Below are 25,159 nucleotides of genomic sequence, written 5' to 3'. Positions count from 1 at the left end.
GCGACGGCGTAGTTCTTCTTTTCCAGGCCCTTTTTTTCGTGGCGTTTCTGGGCCTAGAAATATCCCTGAGGCTATTTCGCTAAAGATCCAGTAAAGTACAAACACAATAGTGGAAATGAGTGGAAATGGGTGAAAATGGATGGAAGAGACTGCCTGTTTGTTCGAAATAGAAGGATAGATAGCAAATTAGAATGCCCAGTGTACAGGAACATTTAGGATGCTTAAGCAATGACGACGGCGACCCCGAGCACAACGCCAAGTAAAAAGGGAATTTATATTTTACCTTCAAATTTCGCAACTGTCTAGATCTGTTCAGTGCGCCTATTGGTCTTAGAACTTGCTCAAGCTAAATATGTAACGCCAGCGTTCAATTCCAAATGAAAATGCCAAATATTATTCGCCGCCGTTCGTGTTCTCCAAAATAGGCAGAACTTAGTCATTTCACGTTGTTAGGGACCTTAAGGTCATTCCCCAGTATTGCATTGCGCATCCCTACTGCGCATAATTTCACGCGTGATAAGCGCGCGCATTAAAAAATGGCGGCTTTTTCTTTACAGCTGGACCTCGCCATAGAGGTAAATCGTCATTTTCTCGTAAACAAGTATGGTGACCTGTCATTTTTTTTCTCTTGTTTTGAATTGAGTAATAAATTTCTCTGTGTAAAATAAATATGGACCAATTCTCAGTGTAGAACAAAGAGCAATCGTCGGAAACGTGAATTTAGAAAGCAATCGTGCCTACAATCGTGGTGCTATTATAAGTATTTATATGGGTATAAACAAGGTGCTGTTGCTCCTAAACGAACACGGGGACCCCTCAGTTTTATTTCAAAATTAAGTTCCTATAATATAAAAAATCAATATGCAAAGTTTCACAAAAATCTCAGTGCAGGTTCTATTTCAGTGGAATGACCTTAAGCAAACCACGACAGCAACGGCAACGAGAACGTCATCAAACAAAAGGTTTCATGAGCAGAAGAATGGCTGTGCACGTGCGTTATAAAACTTTGTACATTTCTTAGCCGTCCTCTGCAAACGGCGGCGGTTAATTTTTTGCATTTTAATTTGGAATGCAACGCTAACATTACACATTTAGACTGAGTAAGTTCTGAGACAGATAGGTGCACCGAACAAATCTATACAGCTGCGAAATTCGAAGGTAGAATATAAAACTATTTTTTACTGCACGTCGGCTCTGGCGTCGCCATCGTCTTTGCTTAAGGTCCCTATTATTAGTTCATGGAGTTCTTTTCTGAAAAGGAAAACAAGGATTCCTCAATTTTGATGTGAATACATCTGTTGCCTTCCGTTGTTTTTTATTCACTTAAATCAAGTTTAAGTCTGTTCATCGAGTGTTTTTTTGTTCTTTTACAAAGTGTAGAATTTTCTTCGGTCAAAATCAAAACTCGCTATCAGTTTTCTGTTTTTGAATGTACAAGACGAATGCTCTGAGGGTTTGTTGGTTTTATTCAGAGTATTTGAAATTCTTAAACTTTGCTAACGTAGAAAAGAGAATCGTGTCCTATATATTTCGTGCCTAATGGCTGTTTGAATTAAGACAATGCATTATCACAGCTCAACAGAACAAGATTGTCGAACTGAGATAATATTAACGCTTCTTTTGTCCATTATTTTGCATGCCACTCTTACAAAGCGTTAATATCAAACATTGTATCCTGTTTTTGAAATAGAATTTGAAAAGGGTGCGACCATTTTGTTAATTCTTATGCAGTAGGAAAAGAACCTGTGAATTTAAAGTTCAGACGTGAAAAGGACTTACGTGTATGTACTAAATATGTTTGAAATCCTTGAAAACAAAACACTTCAAGTATTTTTATCATCACCATGGTACTATAATGGCATCGCAGAAAGACAGTGTTTACACATATACACTGAGGAAGATTGTTAGTCTTTTTCAGTTTAATTGAATTATTCTGATTGCGACCGCGGTTAGAATTAAAGTATTCGTTTACGAGACAATTTTGTCCTGCAGTTTAAAACTGAGCATGCACACACAAATCTATTTGAACGATATTTGCATGATCAAATTTAGATCATGAGATTCAACAGAATTGAGAAAAAAAAATGATTTTTTTTTCTTTATCGAAGGTTTTTTCCTGCAGATTTTCATCAAAAGGTGCGAGAGGCTTCTATTTAATAAAATCGTCGTTAAAAAACGTTTAGTATCGATCAGGATTAACAAAAACTAATTTTAGAATTTCCGAAAAATATGATAGATTGAAAGCGAACCGTATATGCGAAGTGCCTAAGAAGTCTGAGAAATTTCTTCCTAGACACAGACTCTGAAATATAATGATTACCTTTAAATTGCGAGCTTACATTGATGTTTCGCGAATGGCCATCAATAAAAAAGCGATCTTTCTTGTGATATGCGAGTAAGTTTGAGTGTTTTAAAATGACATTTATGGAATAAATTGATAAAATGTGCCATTGAAATGTCAAGGAAACAAATAGTAATAAAAGAAGGGACAAAATTTTAATGTTATCGCTCAACGAGATCGGATGAATGGTATCCGATAACTCATTTAAATCCTTTGATTTCCGCAAAAAAACTCTTCAACTTTACCCGGTATCTCAGTTGTAGTAATTAAAACCGAAATAGCGTCTTTTAGTGAACCGCAGAATGGCGAGAATTCTTTTGGCTGTGGTATTGCTTCTTGCTGATGTGAAATATGGATCATCCACTGTCAAAATCCCGTATGCAGGGCTATACAGTTATATTTCAAGTTCGTCCTCAGGCGTTTTTGAAAGGAACAGAAGATTAACGAATACAAAGGTAAGGAAACTGTTAAATCGCTGCGATATACTAGATCTAGGGAAAAACTTATAATTCAGCAGTTTTCTTAATAGTACCCTAACAACCATTGAACAACTGAAAATCCTTTTAGAAGCGAACAAGAAAAGCAAAATACAAACGGAACAATTCATTAAAGTTTTCCATATGATTGTCTTTACATTATGTTGTAATTATTTGACGTTTTTTGTGTGAAGTACATCACCGTACATTTTAACAAGACCAATGATGTATTTCGTCAAACCGATAGCAAGAGTCAAATTACAGCATTCACCTGTGACATTGTACCGCAATATAATATCCAGCTTTTTTCGTTGCTGAACGGCTTATTAGCTTTGACTTTGGAATTCGACTCGCGCTCGACCAAGGGAATACGATCAGGACTGGCAAAATTGTCAGTGAGATGTGCGTCTTCATTTTGTCCCCAGGAATAGAGTGGAGGTTAAAAGTCATCAGTTTGGTGTTGTTGTTATTGTTGCCTCTTTCTTTTTGTGGCACGATGCAAAATTTTTATCATAGAGTGCCTGTGAAAGCAGGGGTGGAGAGAAGAGATGGCACACTGGTGAGAGCGCTCTCTTCTTACCAAAAACCACCACTCCAAATTCCAATTCGACGAGGATAAAGGAAGCACATGAAAACCAGCTAAGGCTGACGTGGCTTCCTCTGTAAATATTGTAATTTATCATATTTTTTTTTTTTTATTTATTATCCAACCCATAGAAAATTACAGAAGTGGACCTGTCTTCAAAGAGTCTCAATACAACTAGACACACCAAGGTAGCATTTTTGCTCTTATTTTAGCTAGTGGAATAATTTCGGGATTGTGAATGCTTTTAAGCTCGAATATATATTTAGAAGTAAGTCTTCAATTTGTTTTTGTAGTGAAAATGAAACATGTATAATTATAGTCTTGATAACTGCCCTGATATACTGTGTTAAAAGTAGTATATATGAAACCAGTTAATGGTGTTTTTACGCAATGTGATTGGCTGTACTCGATCGAGCACGGGACAGTAAGCGCCATTCGCTTCCCATCTCAGCTGCGAGAGCGGTCGCAAGAAAATAGATTCCTGGTTTGCTACGTAACCTTGATAGAAGATATCTTAGCTGTCAGTGAAGCAGTTATCATAAAGCCCAAAATTCGGCTCTGCAGTATTTTACAAGTACGGTTTTATTGTTTTAAACTGTGAAAGTTTCGGCGAAACCGCCAAAACGATTTGTTTACAATCGCCAACTATTACATATATAGTTATCTGCTTAAAACGTAATTTTATTGTTTTAAGTTAAGCAAAATTTTAATAATGACTGAAATTTATAAAACGTCTAACAAAATGATTTCGAATGTGAGAATACTTTACCACTCCTTTGAAAGAAATGTCGCCTGGGAGCAACTACTAAAAAAGGGCGGCCTTCAAAAGTTTTATCTGCCCACAAGAAAAGCGACGGCAATTTCGCAAACACAACGTCGCTTACCGCATTTTGGTAATTTTCTCTTCCTTAATCTACTGCAGGAAACAACTGTCAGTGTAAACTAATTATTATTTATTTAATTATTAGCGGTAACAATTCAACCCTTTTCGTAGATTGTAGAAATAACTAGTAGGCTGAAGTAATGAGCTCGACGTTTGCTATATTTTTCAGAGTGTGAAGTCAAATGATGATTTTCCATGCAATAAAGATGGATGTGATTTTACGAGAAACGTATTGCATCTGGCTCGTGATTATGCTAGCCAAGAAAAATCCGAGAAAATTACGAACCAAAGGTAAGACCTCACCTAGTCTAGTGATAAATTCGCTTATTTCTGCCATTTTAAGACTTATGAAACAAAATTACCGAGAAAAAGCTGGCTGTGGAAACACTCGCCTATAAATTAAATTGTGTTTCACGGCATTTGGGAGTTTAAGAAAACAATGACGGCAACGGGAACGTCGCTAAACAAAAGTTTTAATGAGCAATACAGTGGCTGTGCACGACCGTTATAATTCTTGGTATAATTCTTTGCCGTCCTCTGCAAAACAACAACGTGAAATGACCAAATTCTGCGTTGTCTGGAGAACGCGAACCCACGACGGATAATTTTTAAAATTTGTATATCGAATTTTACGGTGTGTTCCATATTCAGTTCCGAGATATTTTTCACAAAGAGTAGCAAACTAAATAACCTTAGAGTATCGCGAGATTCATGTCTAAAATATAAATTCGATTTTTTTAAATTTTTGTCCTCGGCGTCGCCGTCGTAGTTACTTTTAAAAACTCTAAAAGCTTGCTTCACTCGTATTTCTATGAATCAGCAAAATACTGGAATTGTTTTCTTTTTATTTCAACAAGACCTTTATGGTGTACTACTAAATTTTCGCCTGAACTAACATTGAGAACTTTGCAATTGCAGTGAGGAAAATGTTTATTTCAAGCCTGAGAATAAAGGAGTTTAGAATAAAACTGAACATCTAAGATTCAAGAATATCGTATTGTCTGAATATTTATGTCAATAAAGTTAGTTCATATAAATAGGTGGGCGATGACGGTTTTTTTCTTTTCTTTTCTTTTTTTTTTTTTTTTTCATTTATGCATCATTATTAATTTTCGGCATTTACGTGTTTGAAAACACTCGCCATAATCTTGGCAAGTAAGTAAGAATACTCATTAGTTTACAGAGACATTCAAAATTTATCCTGAGCTGAAGATCTTTCAAAAGTGTTTCACTATTATGAAAGATTTTTAATCCTTTTCTCCGATTGTGTCAATCTCCTAGGTAAGTCCGGAAATTCTTCGTAACCTTCGGAATTTGTCGGAAATCTTCGAACATCTTCGGAGTATTCGGCGGCTACAGAGTGGCTCTTCTAAATTCAACTGTTTTCGTCTACTTAAAGTTGTGATTCGACGCCGAAAATAAGTTCACAGTTTATATGAAGTTTTAGGCAGCGATTCAGAAACTCCATGATTGAAGTGACATCTGTAGACACCTGTTACTAAAATTAAACACTGATCAATACGTAATTTGCATTTTCATTGAGCGTTGACCCATTTTTGTGACAACTGCGTTTAATTTCACATGAATTTTAATCGATAACACATTTGCTCGCGTGAAGAGAAAACGGTTTAACAACAAAACAAGGGATAAAACATCTAGGTTGATAAGTCTTTTATCACCCGGTCTGATAATCTCCACGCTCGTAGCTTGCAACTTTACAAAAATGTTCAAGCTATTTCTTAAACAACCGTCGCCAATTTGGGTTCGTGTTTCGTTTGCTGTACTGCTTCTGTCAATAGCTTTAGCTTCTTGGTTAATCAGGAACAGAGGAAGTGAAAACGTGGTAAAGGAAGCTGTCGTCGAAGAAAACAATGAACGTCCTTTCAGACTGCCACGAATAGATCCTATACAGGTAAGTTGAACACTGACGAACTTTCAATGATCATACATATCATTTTCTCCATGTTAACAAGACGTATGTTATAGTCTTAATGCTATTGTCTTTGAGCAATATACATAAAGCCCCAAAAATATCTCTGTTGGTTTGCGTTCCTGCAATATTAACTTTTCGAGTGAAACATTGTCCTTACAAAATGGACTTATTTAAGGCAAAATTTAGCGCAGTTCCGAATCCCTATTGCAAAGAACGAGAGTGAACAACGGTTAAGTAAATGGAGGGAAGTTGCGCCGCTAAAAAAGTGAATTTTTAAGATGAGCAGCAGTTTAAGAATCGTCGATGCAGGGTGGCGTTTTCGAGAATTGCCTGATATTTTGAATCCCAAAAACAAGAAAGAATACACAACATTAGTTTATTGTTAATTTAGTAATATATTAAAAGATTTAAATGTACTGAGGTCATTAACTATTCCTTTACGTCTTTAGGACAATTTACACGATATCATAGAATGCAAAATGATATGGCAGATAATTCGTAATATCTATTTGCTTGTCATCTTTTGTGTGTTAAGTGACCATTTGCGTTAAAAAGCTGACATTCTGCCGAAGAACATCTGAAACATGGAAAGAAAAGCTATGTCGATTTTTCTTCCTATTGCCCTTGTAACTTAATATTTTTTTTGAAATTCGTTTGCATATTTTCTGAAAATAGCAGCCACTGTCTTAACTGCATAAAATTTTGAATTCAAATAGAGTTTATTTGTTTCTTTCTCGCTCCAGCTGTGTAAATTGCTGTTTGACTCATTAATTTTCGCCGATCATTAAAATATCCCTTGCATTAAAAATAAAGTTCTTGTATGTCGACAAAAAGCGTATGCCTTATAGAATAACAATAGTTAGTGAAACATTAAACCATTGAATAAATTTTTAGGTTCATTAGCTTGTGAAGACTATGCGTGGTTTGTAAAAAGTAGAAAAGTTTGGAAATCAGGGGAAAGTTTTCAAGTTTTCTCACAACTTTCCGGCGTATACGCTGACTAGGAAAACCGGGCACGCAACTGATTGTCTCGGTAAATTCTCTGTTCGGAAGGCCTTAAATTCTCTCCGATTTTCTTAAGGAAATTGTCATCTCGAACTGTTGTTTTCGGTTGATAAAATGTCGTTTTCAGTCCCGAACAAAGGCCAGCTTTGATGATTTTCGGAAAGGCAACAGCAGTTAAAGTTTTCGAGAAATTACAGCAAAGCTTTGTTAAATTGGAGATGACTCAATTCCCCTAGAATGACAGAGCACTAACGTTTTTTAGTAGACTTCTACTAGTATACTTATGCAAATGTTGTGATCTGATTGGCTGAGCCATTACATACTATCAGCCATTAGTGTGCAGTGGCTTTGTGTGGTCGACAAAATTGCAAGATTTCCTCGTTTCTCTGAAGTTTTGAAAGACCATTTACAAACAAATGGATAATCAAATTCCTAAGAAGACTAAAAGGAGGACATTTGCGGTTTCTTGAATTAACAAAAGATCGAAATTTTTGAAAAAAAATTGATAAGCGCGCGTAAACAACTGCAAATGTCAAATGGACAATTCAGTCCGCGCGAACTCTCTAAAGCGTAAAGTTTAAAGACCAGATATAATTGGAATCGATATTTTAAGGAAATTTCAGTTAGAATTCTACTAAAACAATTAGATTATTCGCTCTCGATTTCTACGAGATGATAGTTGATTCGGCTTTCGGCCTCATCAACCATCACCTCATAGAAATCTCGAGCTCATGATCTAACTGTTAAATAGCGCAGCCTAAAATTAGTCTACATAACTTTAAAAGAACCGTAGATAGGCTAAATCAGTGTGTAAAGCATTTTACAAAAATCCGTCGTTGTCGAATTGCCAGCTAATACGTACAAGAACTTATAGGTGTCTACCAATCACATGTAAAGTGTCATGTTAGCTTCATAGTTGTATAACTGCCGAATACTTCAAACAAACACAACGAAAAAATACGGTGTATTTACGAGCGGCGGTGAAAATAATTATTATAAGAACAGATTGGATTCAAACGACTTTTAAGAACGGCATATATATAAAAAAAAAAATCGAACGATTTAAAAGGAAATATGTATACTTCATATAACTGAAAAAGTAAATTTTGAAGAGATGATTCGGCATTAAATTTACGCGAAGCATTATGATTGAAGTTTAAAACTGAAAAAAATCGGCTAGTTTTCCAAGGGACGAATCCCTTAAGTGTTTTTCCAAATGGCAACATAGGCTATTAATTAAGGGCAACCAGCTAGAATCAAGCTCTAAGCCAAGAAAAAGGCAAATGAGTAGTTAACTGCATATTATTGGATGTAAATTGACAGCTCTGTCAACTCTGTACACCTGTTATATGTGTGTTTGTGTTCGGCAGCTAATGTCTCCCTATAGAATAAATGCATATGAGACTTACAAGAAATGAAAATTGATAAAACGATCACAGCGGATGAAACGTCTTAGGTTCGCATTTATTTTCCAAGTAGTTAATAACAAAAATGTCTTGAGACCTGCTTAATATAATCGTGGGAATATAATTTAAATCTTATTAAGGCTGCATCAAACTATAGATCAACAGTCTTTAAAGAGTCATTTGATATTTCTAGATGGTTTTCACAGTATTTTTTTTTTTTTTTTTTTTTTTGCATTGTTGCGTGAAGATCCTAGAAAAATCAAGAGTGGCTCGTTCGATGTAAAGGGTCAAAGGCGGGGAATGAGGTTTTCAAAGACTTGCGATCGCAAATGATTCCAGGCGAGTCGTACGATCCATTTCTAGCGATAAAACTTCTCAGTGTGGATCTTCAAGTGTCAATCAAATTCTCAAATTCGTACATGGCCGTTACCGTGACAAAGTCCCTTTAATTCGAAATGTTCTCCTGCTTGCATTCATTAAGGGTCAGGGTAGAATAAAGACATATCGCACTCGCCTATTCCATTCTACAGGGCATCAGGTTGATTAGTAATCCTTCACCTATAATTGTCATCCAACTTATATAACTGGTTTCGAAACATAAAGTTTCTTGCATTTACATTCTTATCCACCTTTTAGAGAGTGCTGCTTTAATTTTCTTTTCTTGTTTCTACCAGGTTGGTTACGTTCGTGAACTCAAGCTGGTCCCAGGAAAAGTGCACAAAATGAGGACACTGAGTTTAAGGCCGGCCCTCTTTGGTATGTTGATGATATTCCTGCTGTGGCGCAAAAAAGGCACGATCGCTGGGTTTTGCTGCCGTTTCGGTCCAATTAGCCGGTGCTATGATTACGACTAAGTACCTTCACTTATACACAAAACGCACCTAAAAAAACGCGATGGAGATATTAAGAGAATTTTCTAAAGGAAACCAAATTGAAATTAGTTGTAGGACTTTTTCAAAATGATATACGGGCAATAAAGTTAGGTTGCCATGCATTAATGTGATTATGTCTTGCGGCTTCTGATTTTTTGAAGTCGGTCGCTTCAACCTCAAGTTAACTGGCCCACAGTGAAGTGACCTTAACTGGCATCAGACTCCCTAGCAGTTGTCATTACATAGATCGAAACACGTATTAAAAGTCTTGGTTGTGAAGCTTAATGCATAAAAAGTAGTGGGATGTTTAATTTGTGTTTTTCTCGTTCAAAAGACTTGTAAGGGAGTTGTCTTCAATTTGAGCAAGTTAACTTCTTGGAAAGTTAGTTTGTGGGAGAAATGATCCACATTTAAGGAAAGTTGACGTGGCTCTTGATATCAGTATTATTATTCGTAGACTAAATCTATCAACAATTACCTTTGGCCACTTTGTAATGTGATTTCTGATACAGACTACAACCATCATACATGTGCAAAGGAATAAAGTTTGGGTTTCCGTGCTTTTAACGTGATAAAACTTGCTCAAGCCAATCAGAGCATACACAGAAACCAAACGGTATAGAAATAATGGTCACACGATCTGGTAATTTGAAATTATCGATCATGATGTCTTGTTCTTTTTTATTTATTTATCCTCAGAAATCGAAGATTTTCTCACTGAACAGGAATGCGATGATATAATTTTCATGGCACAGACCCAAGGCCTTGAACGATCGTTAACACTCGGAGAAGAAATACCTGTCGGCGAAGAGAGCAGCGCAAACAGAACGGCGGAGCGTTTTATTCCAGAGGATCCCGCAGACACGTTTCAGCAACTCGATACAAACCTCGACGGACACCTGGATTTCGCAGAGGTAACTATGAACATGATTTTATTTACTGGTTTGATCGGGACTTCTCCATAAATCTCCTTCAAAGGAAATTTCGATTGTTGTCATAAGGTAATCGGATGCGCACATTGGGTCCCTGACCTTTGCACGTATTGCATGCCTATGGTGGTGATTGTTGTCAGATAAATGTTAAGCAACTAATCAAGGGCAGAAGGCACTACATGCAGATACAAATAGACCTTTTTCGACTGGGCGGTTTGTTGCCCCATTTCAGACCACGTGATAATTCTCTTGAGAATTCCTCCTTTCAAATTTTCAAATAGTCGTGTGCATATGAATAAGCAATGTTTAGATGGATAAAAGAACTATTCTCTAGAGAATATCACGTGGTCGGTAATGGGACAACAAACCGTCCAAGCGAAAAAGGTCTATTGCAAAGGAAAGGGTCACTTACATGTAAGACCGGAACAGAACGCGTTATCCATGTACTAGGCAACACATACTGAGAAATTCGTAGACTGAATCAGAACAGTATGTACAAAACTAAGATAACTACAAAACTAGCTGAGAAAATTGATAAACTGAACACAACTGAATTTAAATGACGTTTTTATTCCATTAAAGGTTGCCAGGGGTCTCATGGAGCTTGGACGAGTCCTGATAGACGAAGCTGATGCTAAGAAGATGTAAGCAACGACACAGGGTACCCACCCACCAGTGCACGATGTTTTGCCTACGTTTTCGCTTTTTTGTTCACTTTTCTTTGTTTGCTTTTGTTGAAGCATTTCCTGCGTTTTCGTTGTTTTTCCTTTTTTAATATTTCCACTTTTCACGAACATGTATTATTGATAAAATGTTATAACGAAAATACTTCTTATCATGTGAACCTCCTGCTGGTTAAAAATAATTAAGTGAAGATAGAAAGCTCTTTAAATGCGACAAAGATTTGTCACTGTAACTGCCAGTGTGTGAATTACCAAGTGTGATGTGTGATGTGTGATGTGTGATGTGGTAAGTGAAAAGTGAGACACTTAATGAACCTAGGAAAATCTTCCGCATATACTATAAGGGTTGGACCATTACTTTCTTGAGGGGCCATGAAATTTTTCCTCACCTTTGTGCATGATTCTTTTGGGTGGGCAATAGCTTTTGCCAGAACGTTTTAAAATTCGAACACCTGGTCAGTACAAAGCACTTGCTCGACTTTTTTTTTCGCATGGCTCCCCTTGCACTATCAGCAGTTTTTGCTGTGCGGGATTGTCTTATGGGGGGAGGGGGAGATTTCCCGACCCCACCCCCCCCCCCCCGCACCCTATTCTTGAGTAAATAAGGAATCGTGTGCTTTATCCAGTCACATGTTATATGTCGTCGCCTTCTTTTTTTTTTTTTTTGAGCAAACGAGCATTTTAAAATTGACATCTTTTTGTAAACTATCACAGGATGAGTGATCTAAACATGGATCGTAACGGAGACGGTAAGATCTATAAAATAAATAGATATAAGGAATAATAAGATGATAGTGTTTTGTTCTGTAACAAATTGACACTGGCAATCATATGAAATCTTACCTTCTCAACGTAAAAAAAAAGGTTAAGTCTGCGTATGAGCCAAGTGGCCCATCCGGGCGGAGCTAATCTAGGTTACGTTTCTGTAGCATGAAGCGACTAGGAGTATTTCTACTCCCCTGGATGGAATGTTGGTCCAATGCAGGGTTATACCCCAGCATTGAATTCGCCGGTATCCATTTACACACATGGATGGAGAGAGGCACTGTGAAAGTGAAGTGTCTTCTCCAAGAATACAACACAATGTCCCCGGCCAGAGCTCGAACTCGCACCGCTCGATACGGAAACAAACGCACCAAACATGACGCCACTGCGCCTTAAGTTCTCAACTCGTTAATAATTCGTCAAGTTTAAGCAAAAGAAATCATGACCGTGACGGTGTTTGGATATATGATCTTAATTAGCATAGATTTTTACTATTTCACTAGTATCAATTGAGACGATATATCAAACACGAAAGACAGTGAAGTTTACATGACATAATTCATATATGAACTGCGGTTGTAGATGAAAGTGAAGAATGATCATCGCAGTAAATTTTCCAATTTAAGCAATTGGAAAGAAGAAGCCTGAAAAAAATCAGGGCTTCAACGGGATTCGAACCCGTGACCTCCGCGATACCAGTGCGATGCTCGCACCATTCCTTGGTATCGCGGAGGTCACGGGTTCGAATCCCGTTGAAGCCCTGATTTTTTCAGGCTTCTTCTTTCCAATTGCTTAAATTGGAAAATTTACTGCGATGATCATTCTTCACTTTCACGAAAGACAGTGTTTGACCACATTTTCAAACACCTCGAAGTTCGTTAAAAATACTCCGCTACTCGTTTTATTTTCAACTCTCTTTTCGGTGTCTGGAAATGTGATCAAACACGGTCTTTCGTGTTTGATATATTACATCCAAAATGGCGGAGCTATGATATTTGTTCTCTTTTTCTCGCAGGTGTAATAACATACAACGAATTCATAAAATTGGTGTCGGAAAGCAAAATGAAGGACATAGTGCACTATTTGGAGAAAGTTCACAAAACGAAGCCAAATAAGCGAACGCGAGACAGCAGTACGGCATTCCTTGATCCTTACGAACACATCGATTTCAAGCCACTTTTTGAGAACCTTAGTGAAAGGTTAGTGATTTAACTCTATTTCTAAAGCACAGCGCAATTCCTATGTATTTCGTATGTTTAGAGAATAATTTCAAGAAATTATTAACTTGGCCCAGTCTAGCTCTTTCTACATCACGTAGTTTGGCGTAACGAAGACTGACCGGGGTGGGGGACGGGAATTGCTATGCAACTATATCAGTCTGATAACAGGGTCTGGACTGGGTTTAAAGTTAAAAGTACTTAGTTTGTAGTCAGGCATAGTTAAAAATTATGTTGTCTATGGCTAAAAAAAACTATTTTCGGACGTTTTGGTTGTTGCTTGAACCTTATTCAGCTGAAAATGTAAATAGTAATCAACGGCATCATGTTATGCGCTTCATTTTATTTCTCCTTCATGTAAACCGACACTGAGTGTCTTATGCCTTTGTATCTGATTTGTTATTGTTAGTGTCATGTCTAACGGGATATTCTCTCCCTGCAGAATACATTTGGTGACAAAACTACCTAAAGATATGATCTGGAGCAGTGAAAATATGCAGGTATGATTTCCCGGGAATGGACTCCCATATAAAAATGACGGGGGTGCTCTCGTCGTGCCTTTTAGGGGGTAAAAACTCGGATTGGGTGCCTATCAGGGTGCCCAGCCTCAAAAAGTTCACAGCGGAAGCTTTTGCGATACCTTTCAGGATATTGAAGCGAAAAAAATTGACAGGAGATAATGTGTTGTTTTAGAATTGGTTCCTCTTAGGGGTGAAAAGATTTCAAGCCACGCCCGCAAAACAGGATCTTTGTACCTCTTAGGGGTTCTTTTCAAAATTTCCGACGAGCACCCCCGTCCTTTTTATATGGGAGTCTCTCCGTATGATTTATTTCTCCCCCCCCCCCCCCCCCCCTCGCCTCAAGAATTCAAGCTGTACTTGCACTCTTAGCATGCAACAGATATTGAAAACATAACAAGACGGTTGATTAATTAAAATATTACTATATAACAGCATTCATTTTCCACGAAATGGGCAGTCGACGCTTTCTATATTCAGTCAAAAATAATGTTAGCCCGTGGAATTTTAACGCATGAGCATCAGGTGATGGCTCTTAGCATAATCCACTGGCCGACTATCAGGTAAACACGAAATCTAATTGGCTAAACAAGCGCCATCTGACGTTCGATAGACGGCATTGCGGGGTAACCCGGGGTAGTCCAGGGGGGCAGTAGAAATACTCCTACCAGCCTCATGCTACTGAAACCGAGACAGGCTCCGGCCTAATAGGCCACTTGGCTCGTATACAGACTTTTCTTTGACATGGGTTTAACTTCGCTCGATTTTTGTGAAGTTTCTGGGTTTAAAATTATTGTTTTCGTTTGATAGATCGATCGAGGGGGTTATGCGAAAAACAGTCAGACGACAGCTCTGATCAACCGTTATGGCTTTCTCGCTAACTATCGTCGGGTAGAAACCGCGAGTTCGCTGTCTAATTGTTGATAATTCAAATTTTAGGTTATCAGGTATCGCGAGAAGCAGCATTACCATTGCCATTATGATTCCGAAGACGAAGAGGCGAAGAATATACCTTGTTGTCATCAAGCTCAAAATCTCGCTGAAGACGTAGATGATGAGGATATAGAGGATATAAAATGTGTCCCATGCAGGTGACCTACTAACGAAATATAAGGTCTAGGCTTAATTATAAGAATCTTTAATTTTTCGTTGACAGTCGGCGGAGCAACTGGTAGTACCCGCGGAGGGGGCGGCGGGGTAGGTACTGTAGATCCAACCTCTTACCCTCTTGTATGCCATTTTGACAGAAAATGTATCCCTTTCGTACACCTTTAATTGAAAAAAGGGACCCTTTTCAAATACTTCATAACTGGCCTGTATTGTGGATAAATAGTAGCTAATAAATGAAATGATCTTCTCGAAATATTTTTATTAAAGGCCCTTTAAAATAACTAATTGACAGATTTCCCTACCTTTCATATACCTCAACTTATGAAATCCCACCCTTTTAGATATATGCACCTGAAGCCTGAAAACGGTACTCCTTTCCGGCGGAGCCTCCCCCTAGGAAGTAACCCCGGGATACCAGTTGATGGTATGATTGATTGAACACTATGATTGAACACTACGTGTAAATGTAAATACACGCATCTTTGTTTCATCCAGAGCTACCAAAATATCAGCTATAGATATTGAAAGGGTACGAAACGATGCGAACTTAATAAATAAAATAAATAAATAAATAAATAAATGAATACAAAAATGACATTGTCAAAGGTTAGACCAAGCACCAATCAAATATGTTGGTTTTGTCTTATTCTTCCAAATTACATTTTGCTTTTCTTTTTAGATACCTGACGTTCTTTTATTACCTCAACGAGCCGAAACTCGGAGGGGAGACTGCTTTTCCTATTGCAGACAATGAAACAATACCGCAAAATTACGTAAGTTATTATTTTTTAGAGCAAATTCTTAATGTAATAGTTAACTTAAACACAAACACGAACACGACCCTTTGCCGAGAGGTATTGTGATTACGAAGGTTCCATTTATAGTTATATTGGTTTGTATAAAGCCCAACAGGTTTTGTTAGTAAAACAGCATAAATTCATTGTTTTAAATTATAATTAGTTTGGTAGTGTAGCGGTGTAAAACCTTGAAATCTGTAACTGAAAAACCTCAAAGAATATTCAGAACAAACTTATGCTGGAGTTGTTCTTGTTCTACAGAAACCAACAGTCTCATTATCGACTGTAAGTCCTCAGTGGCTCGTCATATTGTTGTACCTTCCCTCCTTCCTTCCTTCCTTCCTTAATTCATTAATCATTAATTAATTAATTCCATTCATTCTTTCATTCATTCAGGCATTCATTCGTTCATTTATTCATTCCTTTCTACTTTAACACATTCATTCATGCATTCATCTACTTGTAAATATCCGTTTGCTCCTTCGTTTCATTCCTTAGTTCATCCTTCGTTTCTTTCGTTTCATTCCTTTAACAAGGCATGGGGAAGAATCGTGATATTCACAAATAGATGATTAAATTCGCTTATGAAACAGACTTAATTCTCTACTAACTTTCTTTGTTTTGGGTTGAATAGCCAGAAATAGATCTACAGTTCAGAACTGGAAATATTTTGATTTAACATTATTTACTTATACCTTTTGCTCATTGCCTTTAGTCCCTGGTTCAAGATGATGTCAACAAGTGTGACCTAAGCGATCACTGCTATGATGCAAACTTGTATTACAAACCAAAGCGTGGTTCTGCCTTGATGTGGTACAATCACCTTGTCAGCAACACAACAGGCTGGCTGGGGCCCCTTGACGTCATGAGCTATCATGGCGGATGTGACGTCATCGAGGGAACCAAATGGGCAGCAAATAACTGGATAAACGCAGGTGTCGATCGTGAAGCAGATTTTAAAGTTTGGGAGCAGGCTAGGTTAATGGAAGAAGATTTCCTGGAGAGGATGAAGAGATATCCGTGGGAGGAAGAAACACACGAGAAAGAAAACGATGGAGGCAATGATACCCAAAATAGCAGCGAACAACCTGTTATAAATTAACGTCACGGCATTTTCAGTAATTTTGGCCAAGGACAAATATAATTAGCTGTAAATCGATGAAACCTTGAAAATAGTTAACTAAGATAGAAAAACACAATATTTTGGCACATAAAAGAAACAAGGATGGCTCAGGGTGGAGAAGATAAACACGGATTACAAACGATGATCTTGAAAAATTTAGGCTAAACTTTTCAAGATGCTTAAACTGAGACGTAGCTCGTCTAATAGCCGTGAGCAATTCACAATAATGCGTTATGTAATTATAACATCTTTTGTTTTCATTTTTAATTTTAAAAGCAACTAGCTGGCCTAAATAAAAATTAGTCTTTCCTTGAATAATTTTTATATTTAAGACAATGAACTATGGTATAACAATAAGCTATAGATTGCAAAGTAAGGAAAAAATATTATAGGATTTATAAATGGGAAGTTTTAGATCTAAATTTTATTTGTAAAAAAAATTTATTCTCCGAATCCAGTTTAATAACAAGTTGTAAAAGCTACTATGGTGTCTTATTCGAATTTTTATTAACTGAAGGGTCACAATACCTAGTTAACAATTGCTCTAGATTTCTATGAGCCGGTAGTAAATGAGGCCGTATTTTAAAACAGCAACTTAACTCTTTAACAAAAAATACATTGAGAAGAAATTTTCGTTTGAAGCTTGCCGTTTGAAGCTTCTACACGCGCTCGCCCGTTCATTGAACAATTAATTAAGTCGCATAATGGCCAATATCCTTCCTTCAGTCTTCTTGGAAATTGAATTATCTGGTAATGTTTCTAAATCTTCCTCCGAAACATCAGAGAAACGTGAAAACGTTGCCGATACATATGTGGACGACAACAACAACAAAACTTTATTACTTTTTCATTAATTCACTGACTTCTAGCCATTGCACTCTCAATAAAAAATTCAATTTATTGAGAACACTTAAAAGTGTTTCTCTCGCTCAATGACCCATAGGCTGAAAGTTACTCTCGAAAATTTCAGGTTCTACAATCTAGTTAATATTCTAATATTCTACAAATATCAGCCCGCAAACGAATTTCGTGCGACAGTTTTTCAGGACACTTAACTTCCAAAGACAACCCAGCATCAGCCCAAAGACTCGAGCGGTCAAACATTCTTTTGCGGTTTCCATTGGACCACTAAATTTTTCCCCAGTGGCCAGGCATATTTTGCAATCTTCTTCAGTTAAATTAAACTTATTCATCCGAGAAAAAATGTTTAAGGTCAACTTGTTACCTTCCAAAACGTGGAAAACAAAAAATTAGAACCTAGCCTTTCCCCCACATTCTTGAGACCTATGCGCCCAAGGGCATAGCTACGAGGGGGAGGGGAGGGGCTGCTAGGGTGCCTGTGACCCCCCCCCCCTTTGGTAAGCCTATTTTAAGCAAGCAGCCTACAACAGGTGTGGAGGTCGACATAACAATCTGGTGAGTACCCTCACTTTGACAGTGTGACACTCCCCACCCCCCCTTTTGAAAATTCCTGGCTATGCCCCTAGCGCCTTCTTGCAGGTATGTGTGTCGTAATTTATATTCTGCAGTTTCCGGCCTAGCAACTACTTCTTCGTGTTATATTCTAACTAAAATACAGACGTAGATTTGGCTGATAACCGCGGCCAATAAGATACATAAATACCTCTTATTTAACCGACTTCGAGGGCTGTAAGTTACATACCGAGTTTTTTTCCCCATCGATTTATGGTCCAAGCGTGGAAAAATGAGCGTCCGTAACCTACAGTACGGACCGAGAAGACGAGGTTAGTAAGATATTTATTATATCTGACGCGTTCGGGAACAATTTCTATTCACGCGGAACGGCTTTAAATATCTGACGCACCTCGAAAGCAAACCGAGTTAATTTGAAATCATTGTTAAGTGACCCTTTAGTCGTTATCATGTTTTAATACAAAATTTTAGAAGTCAAAGATTACATCTCCTCGTATACTCTCTTACTGCTGCGTTTTCAGTGCACTGTTTCTTAACAATGCCAGTGGGCTTCAACTTTTACTTAACCTACGGATTAAAACCTCGAGTCAGCGGCATCAAAATTGTCACTGTTTACAGACGATCCATTTTCCAAGTTGAGTAGTAGCTCATAGCCACTTTGATTTAGCTTCGTTACCAACCGTAGCCCTTAGTGAAAAAGTGCCCTTAGTGAAAAAGTGCACGTATTATTTTCAACAAGCTACCTCCAATATCTTGGCTACAACTTATGAATATTACACCACGTTCACGACTTATACTGCGGTTTCCTCTACATCACAGACTATTTCGACCGCTTGAAGCTTTCTGAATGAAAGCTGATCAGGTTCTTGTCTTGTTACGGTCCTGGAGAAAGCTTCGCTGGTGGAAGGCTGAATTCGAGGTCGATGGTGTTTTATTTCTTTCATTTCTATTGGTGGCGGACTGTTTTCGGGCTGTCTGTAATGTAAAATCTCAAGAATAGCATGGCGTAGTTTTTTGACTCGCCAAAAGAAAATGATAGGGTTACAAAGAGATCCTAGAAGGCCAAATGTCACGACCCAAGTCATTATAACACTTACAATATGCGGCTCTAAAATGTCGTCCGAATACGATATAATCAAAACTACAACTATGGTCGGAATATAAGTTATTACTAACGTGGCCAGAAGAAGTGTTAAAGTGTTGGCCGCTTTCCTTTCTTTCTTCAATCTTTTAGCTTCCTCTGCGTTCAGCTGTTCAGTTTGCAGTCGTTTTTTCTGACGTCGCGATTCTGAGAAAATATAGCAATAGGTGTAGCTAATAACACCAATGGCAACCAAGGCGAGCATTGACAGTATGGAGGTGATCACCTTCGAGTAGAGGAAGTAACGATCTGTTCCACTGTCAATAACAGCCAAAGTAAGTTCATGAATAGTTACAAGCAGTCCAGTGGCCCAGGCCAAAAGAAGACCAGTTTTAATCCACTGTTTGGTGACAATGGTCGTGTACCTCAAGGAATGCTTGATAGAAATATAGCGATCAATGCTTATTAACGCAAGGCTTCCTAAAGAAAGAAAGAAAACTCCCATCAGCGCGACAGCGCTTGCCTTTTCCAGGCTACAGAATGGTCCGCCGCTAAAGATACGCGTCAGTTCTACCGTGATTACTATGTCTTGAACAACCAGCCCAGTCAGTAAGTCTGCAGCCGCCAGCCCCGCCACAAGCACGTTTGATTTTGATTGCAGTCGGCGCCTTGTTGCAACGGCTACGATAACCAGCGCGTTTAACAGGGTGGTCGGAAGGACAGCCAATAAATTTGTAACAGTCACAGCAACAAGATATGGATATGTGACATCAGTCAGGTATTCCTGTTTCCAAACTAAGCCATTTAAGTAAGGACATTCTTCGTTCTCTGGATTAGAAGAATTCGTGGATGGTGAAGGCAAAGAATCATTCCTCATTTTTCCTTTGAATTAACTTACGTAAACAGTGAATGTTCACACGGAGTTGTACATACAGCGAGAAGCTACGTGCTACCAAGTTTGGAGATGAAAGTAACTAAAGATTTATGCCTTTAATCGTCAAAATATACAGCAAACCTATTGAATAGAGAAAATTCTTACGTTTTCTCAATGGTTCCGAAAGTTATCTTCCACTGATTTTAGTCGCAAAGAACCATTTTGTGCGGGCCAATTGTTACAGACTCACAGCTGTTTTCACGTTTTATCACAGAATATCACGGAATTGTGTTTGGAGTGGAAAATTATCCATTTTGATGAAAATGTTGACACAGTATCGAAATGAAATAAATAAAGTTAGCATTTAGTTGGGCCTAAAAGTCAAAGCAAACTGCATCAATTAATCATCGACTTTGAAATTCTCATAAATACAAAAGAATGAGTCTCGGTCCATAGACACGTAAGAAGAAAAGACCCTGGTCAATACAATAGTAAGAGACGATCTTGATCCTTTCTCTCCAATATGTCGGTTTATGTTAAATGCAAACGCAAGCTATTCATAGTTGATCGCTCTTTTCTAAATTAAATGTCCTAATTGGCGTTACCATAGTTACCACTTTACAGAACGTTTTTCTTTGTAAATGAATAAATTTAGAACTAAAAGCCTCTTTTTTGTTAACAATGCAGCTGCAGTCTGATCAAATTTTAAGCTAAATCATTTTCACTTATCTCCTGCTTACCGTGCTGTACATTTATTGACCGGAAGACATTACCCGGAGGTGGGTCCGTTAGATGTTGTTTTACGTATTGTTTCATTATAATAATTGTTAACGATTAATTAGGGTTGCTTAAAAATTATTTCGTTTGGCGGCTTCCAAAAAATTGTCTATTTGGGTTGACGAGTGGGTTTACTGATTTGATATCCAAATGTTCTAAACATATTTCCCTGATTTGAGCTGCTAAATTCAAACGAGGAGATTTTTTTCAAAAGTTAGAACTTGTATTTTTCCACATTGCTATTTCCATTGTTACGTTTTTGAAATTTAGCACGACTGCTATTATACTATTTAAGGCACAACTTAAGTAATCAATTTTATTTGGGATGCAAAGCGGTCAAAGGATCAGCACATATGATCAGTTTAGATGTTAATCGTTATTTCAATTACCGGTTCGTTTGCCCGGCCTCAGAGCAGTTCACAGATCATATTTCTCGTCGAAGTCGGGCAAAAAAGAAACAAAATAAGAGCAACTCAGTTTTAATACGTTATTATGTTTTATTTCATTTTTTGTCGCAAACGTTTTGTCGCTAAGGTCAAGTATTGCGCTAATGCCCTGAACGTGATTTTAGAATTATGAGGGATGAATGGAAGAAAATCAATATCGTTAGAAAACCATTATTTTATATTTTCTTTCTTTTATGGTGCACGGCTTAACCCTTTCTGACATGAAGCACCTGTCTCGGGTGAAATTTCGCAATCTTACCAAAATACACTCTTTGGAAAGTCTGGGTAACAATGCTGGAATCTCTGTTATCAGTAAGGATTTTCTGGAGTTTCCGCAGTTATCAGTTAAAATTTCAGTCCACTTCAATGCAGCAACAAGTATAATCTTTGCAGACTGCAAACCGCGTTATGTCTCGGCTGACAGCTAAAACTTTAACACGTTTCGGTTATCAGCTAAATTCTATCCAGACCCTTTATTGAAAAAAAGAAAAACAAATTATAAAATAAAATTTAAGACAAGCTTCGACGTAACTTTAGCCATCTGTATTTTATAAAGGTTGACTAGATTAATTCTAGAAGAAGGAATAACAATTTTTAAAAAAAAAAATTCGCTACCTATATAATAATAACTTTTCTGCAAACTGAAGCACACGTTCGATAACTGGAAGCCCTGATAACTCCGACTGATTTTCGTTTCCTGTTTTGAGGGTCCTATGTTTATTTCTCCGCGTACCCTTTCACTATTTATTTGTCATTCCAGTTGTTTCCATTAACCTAAAACAGTATACATCCTGCGTCTTGAAAGTGCAATTGTCGTCTTTTTTCAAGAATAAACAAGTGAACTTTCATTCCATCATGCCTACTTGCTCCCCGGTGTGTGAATCCTCTTGCATGTTAAATCTAGTTTTTATAGATTTACTCTCATAAAACCCAGCTACTACAAGTAAGCCTTTAAATGGTGACATCTGCTTTATCTTTTACGGCGCAAAGGTTCAGATTTATCACTAGTTTTTTTTTTTTTTTTTATCATCATTTAATTTGTCTCGTTAAGAAAACGTGGACACAAATTGAATCTCATTTTGTGCATGACCGTTAAGTGGTTCATTATTTGCCAGCAAAATTACAATAATGATACAATTCCATCATCTCGTTAATATCTCTGGATCTTTTAAAGCAATCGACGTTGAAAATCCAGATTGTCTAAACTATAATACAAGAACTCCTTCTCAGTAAAAAAAAAAATGGTGATCAGTAGCAGTCTAACTAGATTAATGAGTCTATTCAAGCATTCTCTTGAAACTGGCACCTTCTTCTCTTTGGAAATTTGAAAAAATGACAGCGTTATTCAAGAAAGGTGATCGCTGCAACGCAAACAACTACAGGCCCATTACTGTCCTGCTAACCGTAAGTACAAAAAAAATAATAAGCTGTACACATAAAACAATACAAGGCAAAATGAAGAACGATTCTTCGCCTACACCTTCCATTCAGGTAAATTCTTCTAATCCAATTTTTTAGCTGTCCTTCCGACTCTCCCGTTAGACGCGCTGGCTATCGTAGCCATGGCAACAAGGCACCGACTGCAATCAAAATTAAACGTGCTTGTGGTGGGGCTGACTGGGACAGACTTATTAAATGGGCTGGTTAATCAAGGCATAGAAATCCCTAGAAATCGCGGTAGCACTGCCGCCGCGTATCTTTAGCAGCGGACCATGGTGTAGCCTAGAAAAGGCCAGCGCTGTTGCCCTGATAGGAGGTGTGTTGCTCTCTTTGGGCAACCTTGTCTTAATAAGCATTGATCGCTATATTTCTGTCAAGCATCCCTTACGGTACACGACAACTGTCACGAAAAAGCGGATTAAAACGGGCTTTCTTTTTGTCTGGGCCACCGGACTGCTTGTAACTGCTCACGAACTTACCTTGGCTGTTATTGACAGTGGAACAGATCTTTACTTCCTCTACATGACTGAGGTGACATATTTCATACTGACAATACTCGCCTTGGGTGGTATTGTTGTAATTAGCTACACCTATTGCTATATTTTCTCAGAATCGCGACGTCAGAAAAAGCGACTGCAAACTGAACAGCTTCCCGAAGAAGAAGCTAAAAAATTGAGGAAAGAAAGCAAAGCGACCAACACTTTCGCTTATTCTGGCCACGTTAGTAATAACTTATATTTCGACCATAGTTGCAGTTTTGATTGTAGGGCATTCAGAGGACATTTTAGAAACGCATATTTGAAGCGTTATCTGGAGTTGGGTCGTGACATTTAGCCTTTTAGGATCTCTTTGTAATCCTATCATTTTATTTTGGCGTGTCAAAAAAGTTGCGCCGCGCTATTCTTGAGATTTTACAATATAGACAGCCCGAAAACAGTCCGCCACCAATAGAAATGAAAGAAATAACACACTATCGACCTCGAATTCAGCCTTCCACCAGTGAAGCTTTCTCCAGGACCGTAGCCAGGCAAGAACCAGTTTAGCTTTCACTCAAAAATCTTCAAGCGGACGAAATAGTTGATATAGAGGGGCCGCTGTATAAATCGTGAAAGTAGTTTAATATTTATCTACAAGTTGCAGACATGACAAACCAGGACAGGGTAAATTAGAGGGAAATAAGGCAATGCTGACCAGTTGTGTGATCTTCAGTGTAGTAAAAGTATTTATAATATGGATAGGACCTTGCACGCGCGTGTACGTGGAAAAAGCGTGTTTTATTGCTTTTCACCACAGTACCTCTATATCATAAAGCAAATGAAAAAGCCTAAGCCGTGTATTACACTATAATAAAACACTCCGCACATTTGAGAACACTCGAGAAATGTGGAAAACACTCGCCCGCGGCTCGTGTTTTCTACATTTCCCTCGTGTTCTCAAATGCCCGTTGTGTTTTATCACAGTGTAATACACGGCTTAGGCTTCTTTATTTGTGAAATAGCGTATGTACATGTCACCAACCTAATGTTGGTTACCGCTCACCAATTTTTGACTGGATGTGTTCAAATAACGTTGAAGAAATATATCAGATATGTCAAACAAAGCCTTATTTTCTGATTTGCCAACGTTATCATGATTGCACGTGATCATGTAATGCAAAATACTTTAAACTACAGCAGGTGTGCCATCAATGTCCAGAGTAGAATTCAATATAAGACTTAGATAGTTTGCAACATGCTTTTATTTATGATTAGAGGGGGGACTACCTCCAATCGAATTTTATTGCACGGGGTGGGGGAGGGGGAAGCTACCTCAGATCCATTGCTATCGTGCATTTGCAAATTCAGTAAACTTGGGCGTTTTCAAAAATAGCATGAACTTTATCCACCCTTGATGATACCGACAGCCAAAATTTTGGGGTTTGGCTCACGGGATAAATGCAGATTTTTAAGTCATGCGCTTAGGTGTGAAAGAAGCAAGGAAAAAATGACAGCTATTGACACAGTTTTTCACGAATGTAGTCCGCTTGAGTGTTCTAATATTCTCTTTTCTTTTCTTTTATTTTATCATTCCTTTATTCAATCTTTTGAGCCATTTTTATTGAGCAATTCCCTTGAATGGCTATTCTTTCATTCGCATTACCTTTTCTTCTATAGTTTCACCTTCATATCAACGTCTTCTAAGGAAATGCGTTCCACTTTGCCATTCAGACAAAGTTCACTTTTTTAATTAGGAAACAATTGCTAATCTTTGGACTATGTCAACCAGTCTTTGCCTCTTTAATTGACAAGAACTAATGTAGGCATAATAATAAGAAGAATATTTCAAATATTGTGAAACAGACACCATTTCGTTCTACCCAATACGTTTTTTTTTATTGTTATTGGAATAGTTACACACTTGGGCTTCGTCCGCGTGATTGAAAGTCAGAACCACCTCATGCAGCATAAGAAGGAAAACGTT

General features: G+C 37.8%; 2 protein-coding genes and 1 pseudogene across 4 annotated transcripts; 2 read left to right on the top strand and 1 right to left on the bottom strand.

The window, feature by feature from the left end:
* Positions 1–1,150: 1,150 nt before the first annotated feature.
* On the top strand, positions 1,151–17,129 carry LOC110045221 (transmembrane prolyl 4-hydroxylase-like). 3 transcript variants are annotated; one of them, XM_089286479.1, is made up of 13 exons: positions 1,151–2,796; positions 3,535–3,591; positions 4,456–4,577; positions 6,108–6,198; positions 9,305–9,386; positions 10,202–10,416; positions 11,017–11,078; positions 11,832–11,866; positions 12,898–13,081; positions 13,542–13,599; positions 14,557–14,708; positions 15,407–15,500; positions 15,786–16,233. In XM_089286479.1, the coding sequence occupies exons 1-13, from the start codon at positions 2,644–2,646 to the stop codon at positions 15,888–15,890; spliced, it is 1,410 nt and encodes a 469-aa protein (XP_089142605.1). In that variant the 5' UTR covers positions 1,151–2,643; the 3' UTR covers positions 15,891–16,233. The 3 variants fall into 3 exon arrangements, with proteins under 3 accessions (XP_089142605.1, XP_089142603.1, XP_089142604.1); XM_089286477.1 differs by lacking the exon at positions 15,786–16,233 and adding an exon at positions 16,240–17,129 and having other exon boundaries at positions 1,161–2,796; XM_089286478.1 differs by lacking the exons at positions 3,535–3,591; positions 15,786–16,233 and adding an exon at positions 16,240–17,129 and having other exon boundaries at positions 1,162–2,796.
* A 1,480-nt stretch (positions 17,130–18,609) lies between these two features.
* Positions 18,610–20,039, bottom strand: LOC110045233 (alpha-1A adrenergic receptor-like). Its single transcript, XM_020750832.2, has one exon. It carries the CDS (start codon positions 20,037–20,039, stop codon positions 18,873–18,875), a length of 1,167 nt encoding a protein of 388 aa, XP_020606491.2. The 3' UTR covers positions 18,610–18,872.
* A 2,731-nt stretch (positions 20,040–22,770) lies between these two features.
* On the top strand, positions 22,771–23,808 carry LOC149113809 (uncharacterized; annotated as a pseudogene).
* Positions 23,809–25,159: the final 1,351 nt, after the last annotated feature.

This window comes from Orbicella faveolata, unplaced genomic scaffold (genome assembly GCF_042242905.1).
Source record: "Orbicella faveolata isolate gen_17 unplaced genomic scaffold, um_ofav_v1 contig_14, whole genome shotgun sequence".
Taxonomy (NCBI): Eukaryota; Metazoa; Cnidaria; class Anthozoa; order Scleractinia; family Merulinidae; genus Orbicella; species Orbicella faveolata.
Note: the sequence above shows the minus strand (reverse complement) of the source record. Positions and strands in the feature narration are given on the sequence as shown.

Excerpts from the sequence above, each read along its gene's own strand:
- LOC110045221 (XM_089286477.1), top strand. The coding sequence starts at position 2,644 with ATGGCGAGAATTCTTTTGGCTGTGGTATTGCTTCTTGCTGATGTGAAA. Across the intron at positions 11,079-11,831 it reads GAAGCTGATGCTAAGAAGAT|GATGAGTGATCTAAACATGG; the intron begins GTAAGCAACGAC and ends AAACTATCACAG. Across the intron at positions 14,709-15,406 it reads ATAAAATGTGTCCCATGCAG|ATACCTGACGTTCTTTTATT; the intron begins GTGACCTACTAA and ends TTTTCTTTTTAG.
- LOC110045233 (XM_020750832.2), bottom strand. The coding sequence starts at position 20,039 with ATGAGGAATGATTCTTTGCCTTCACCATCCACGAATTCTTCTAATCCA.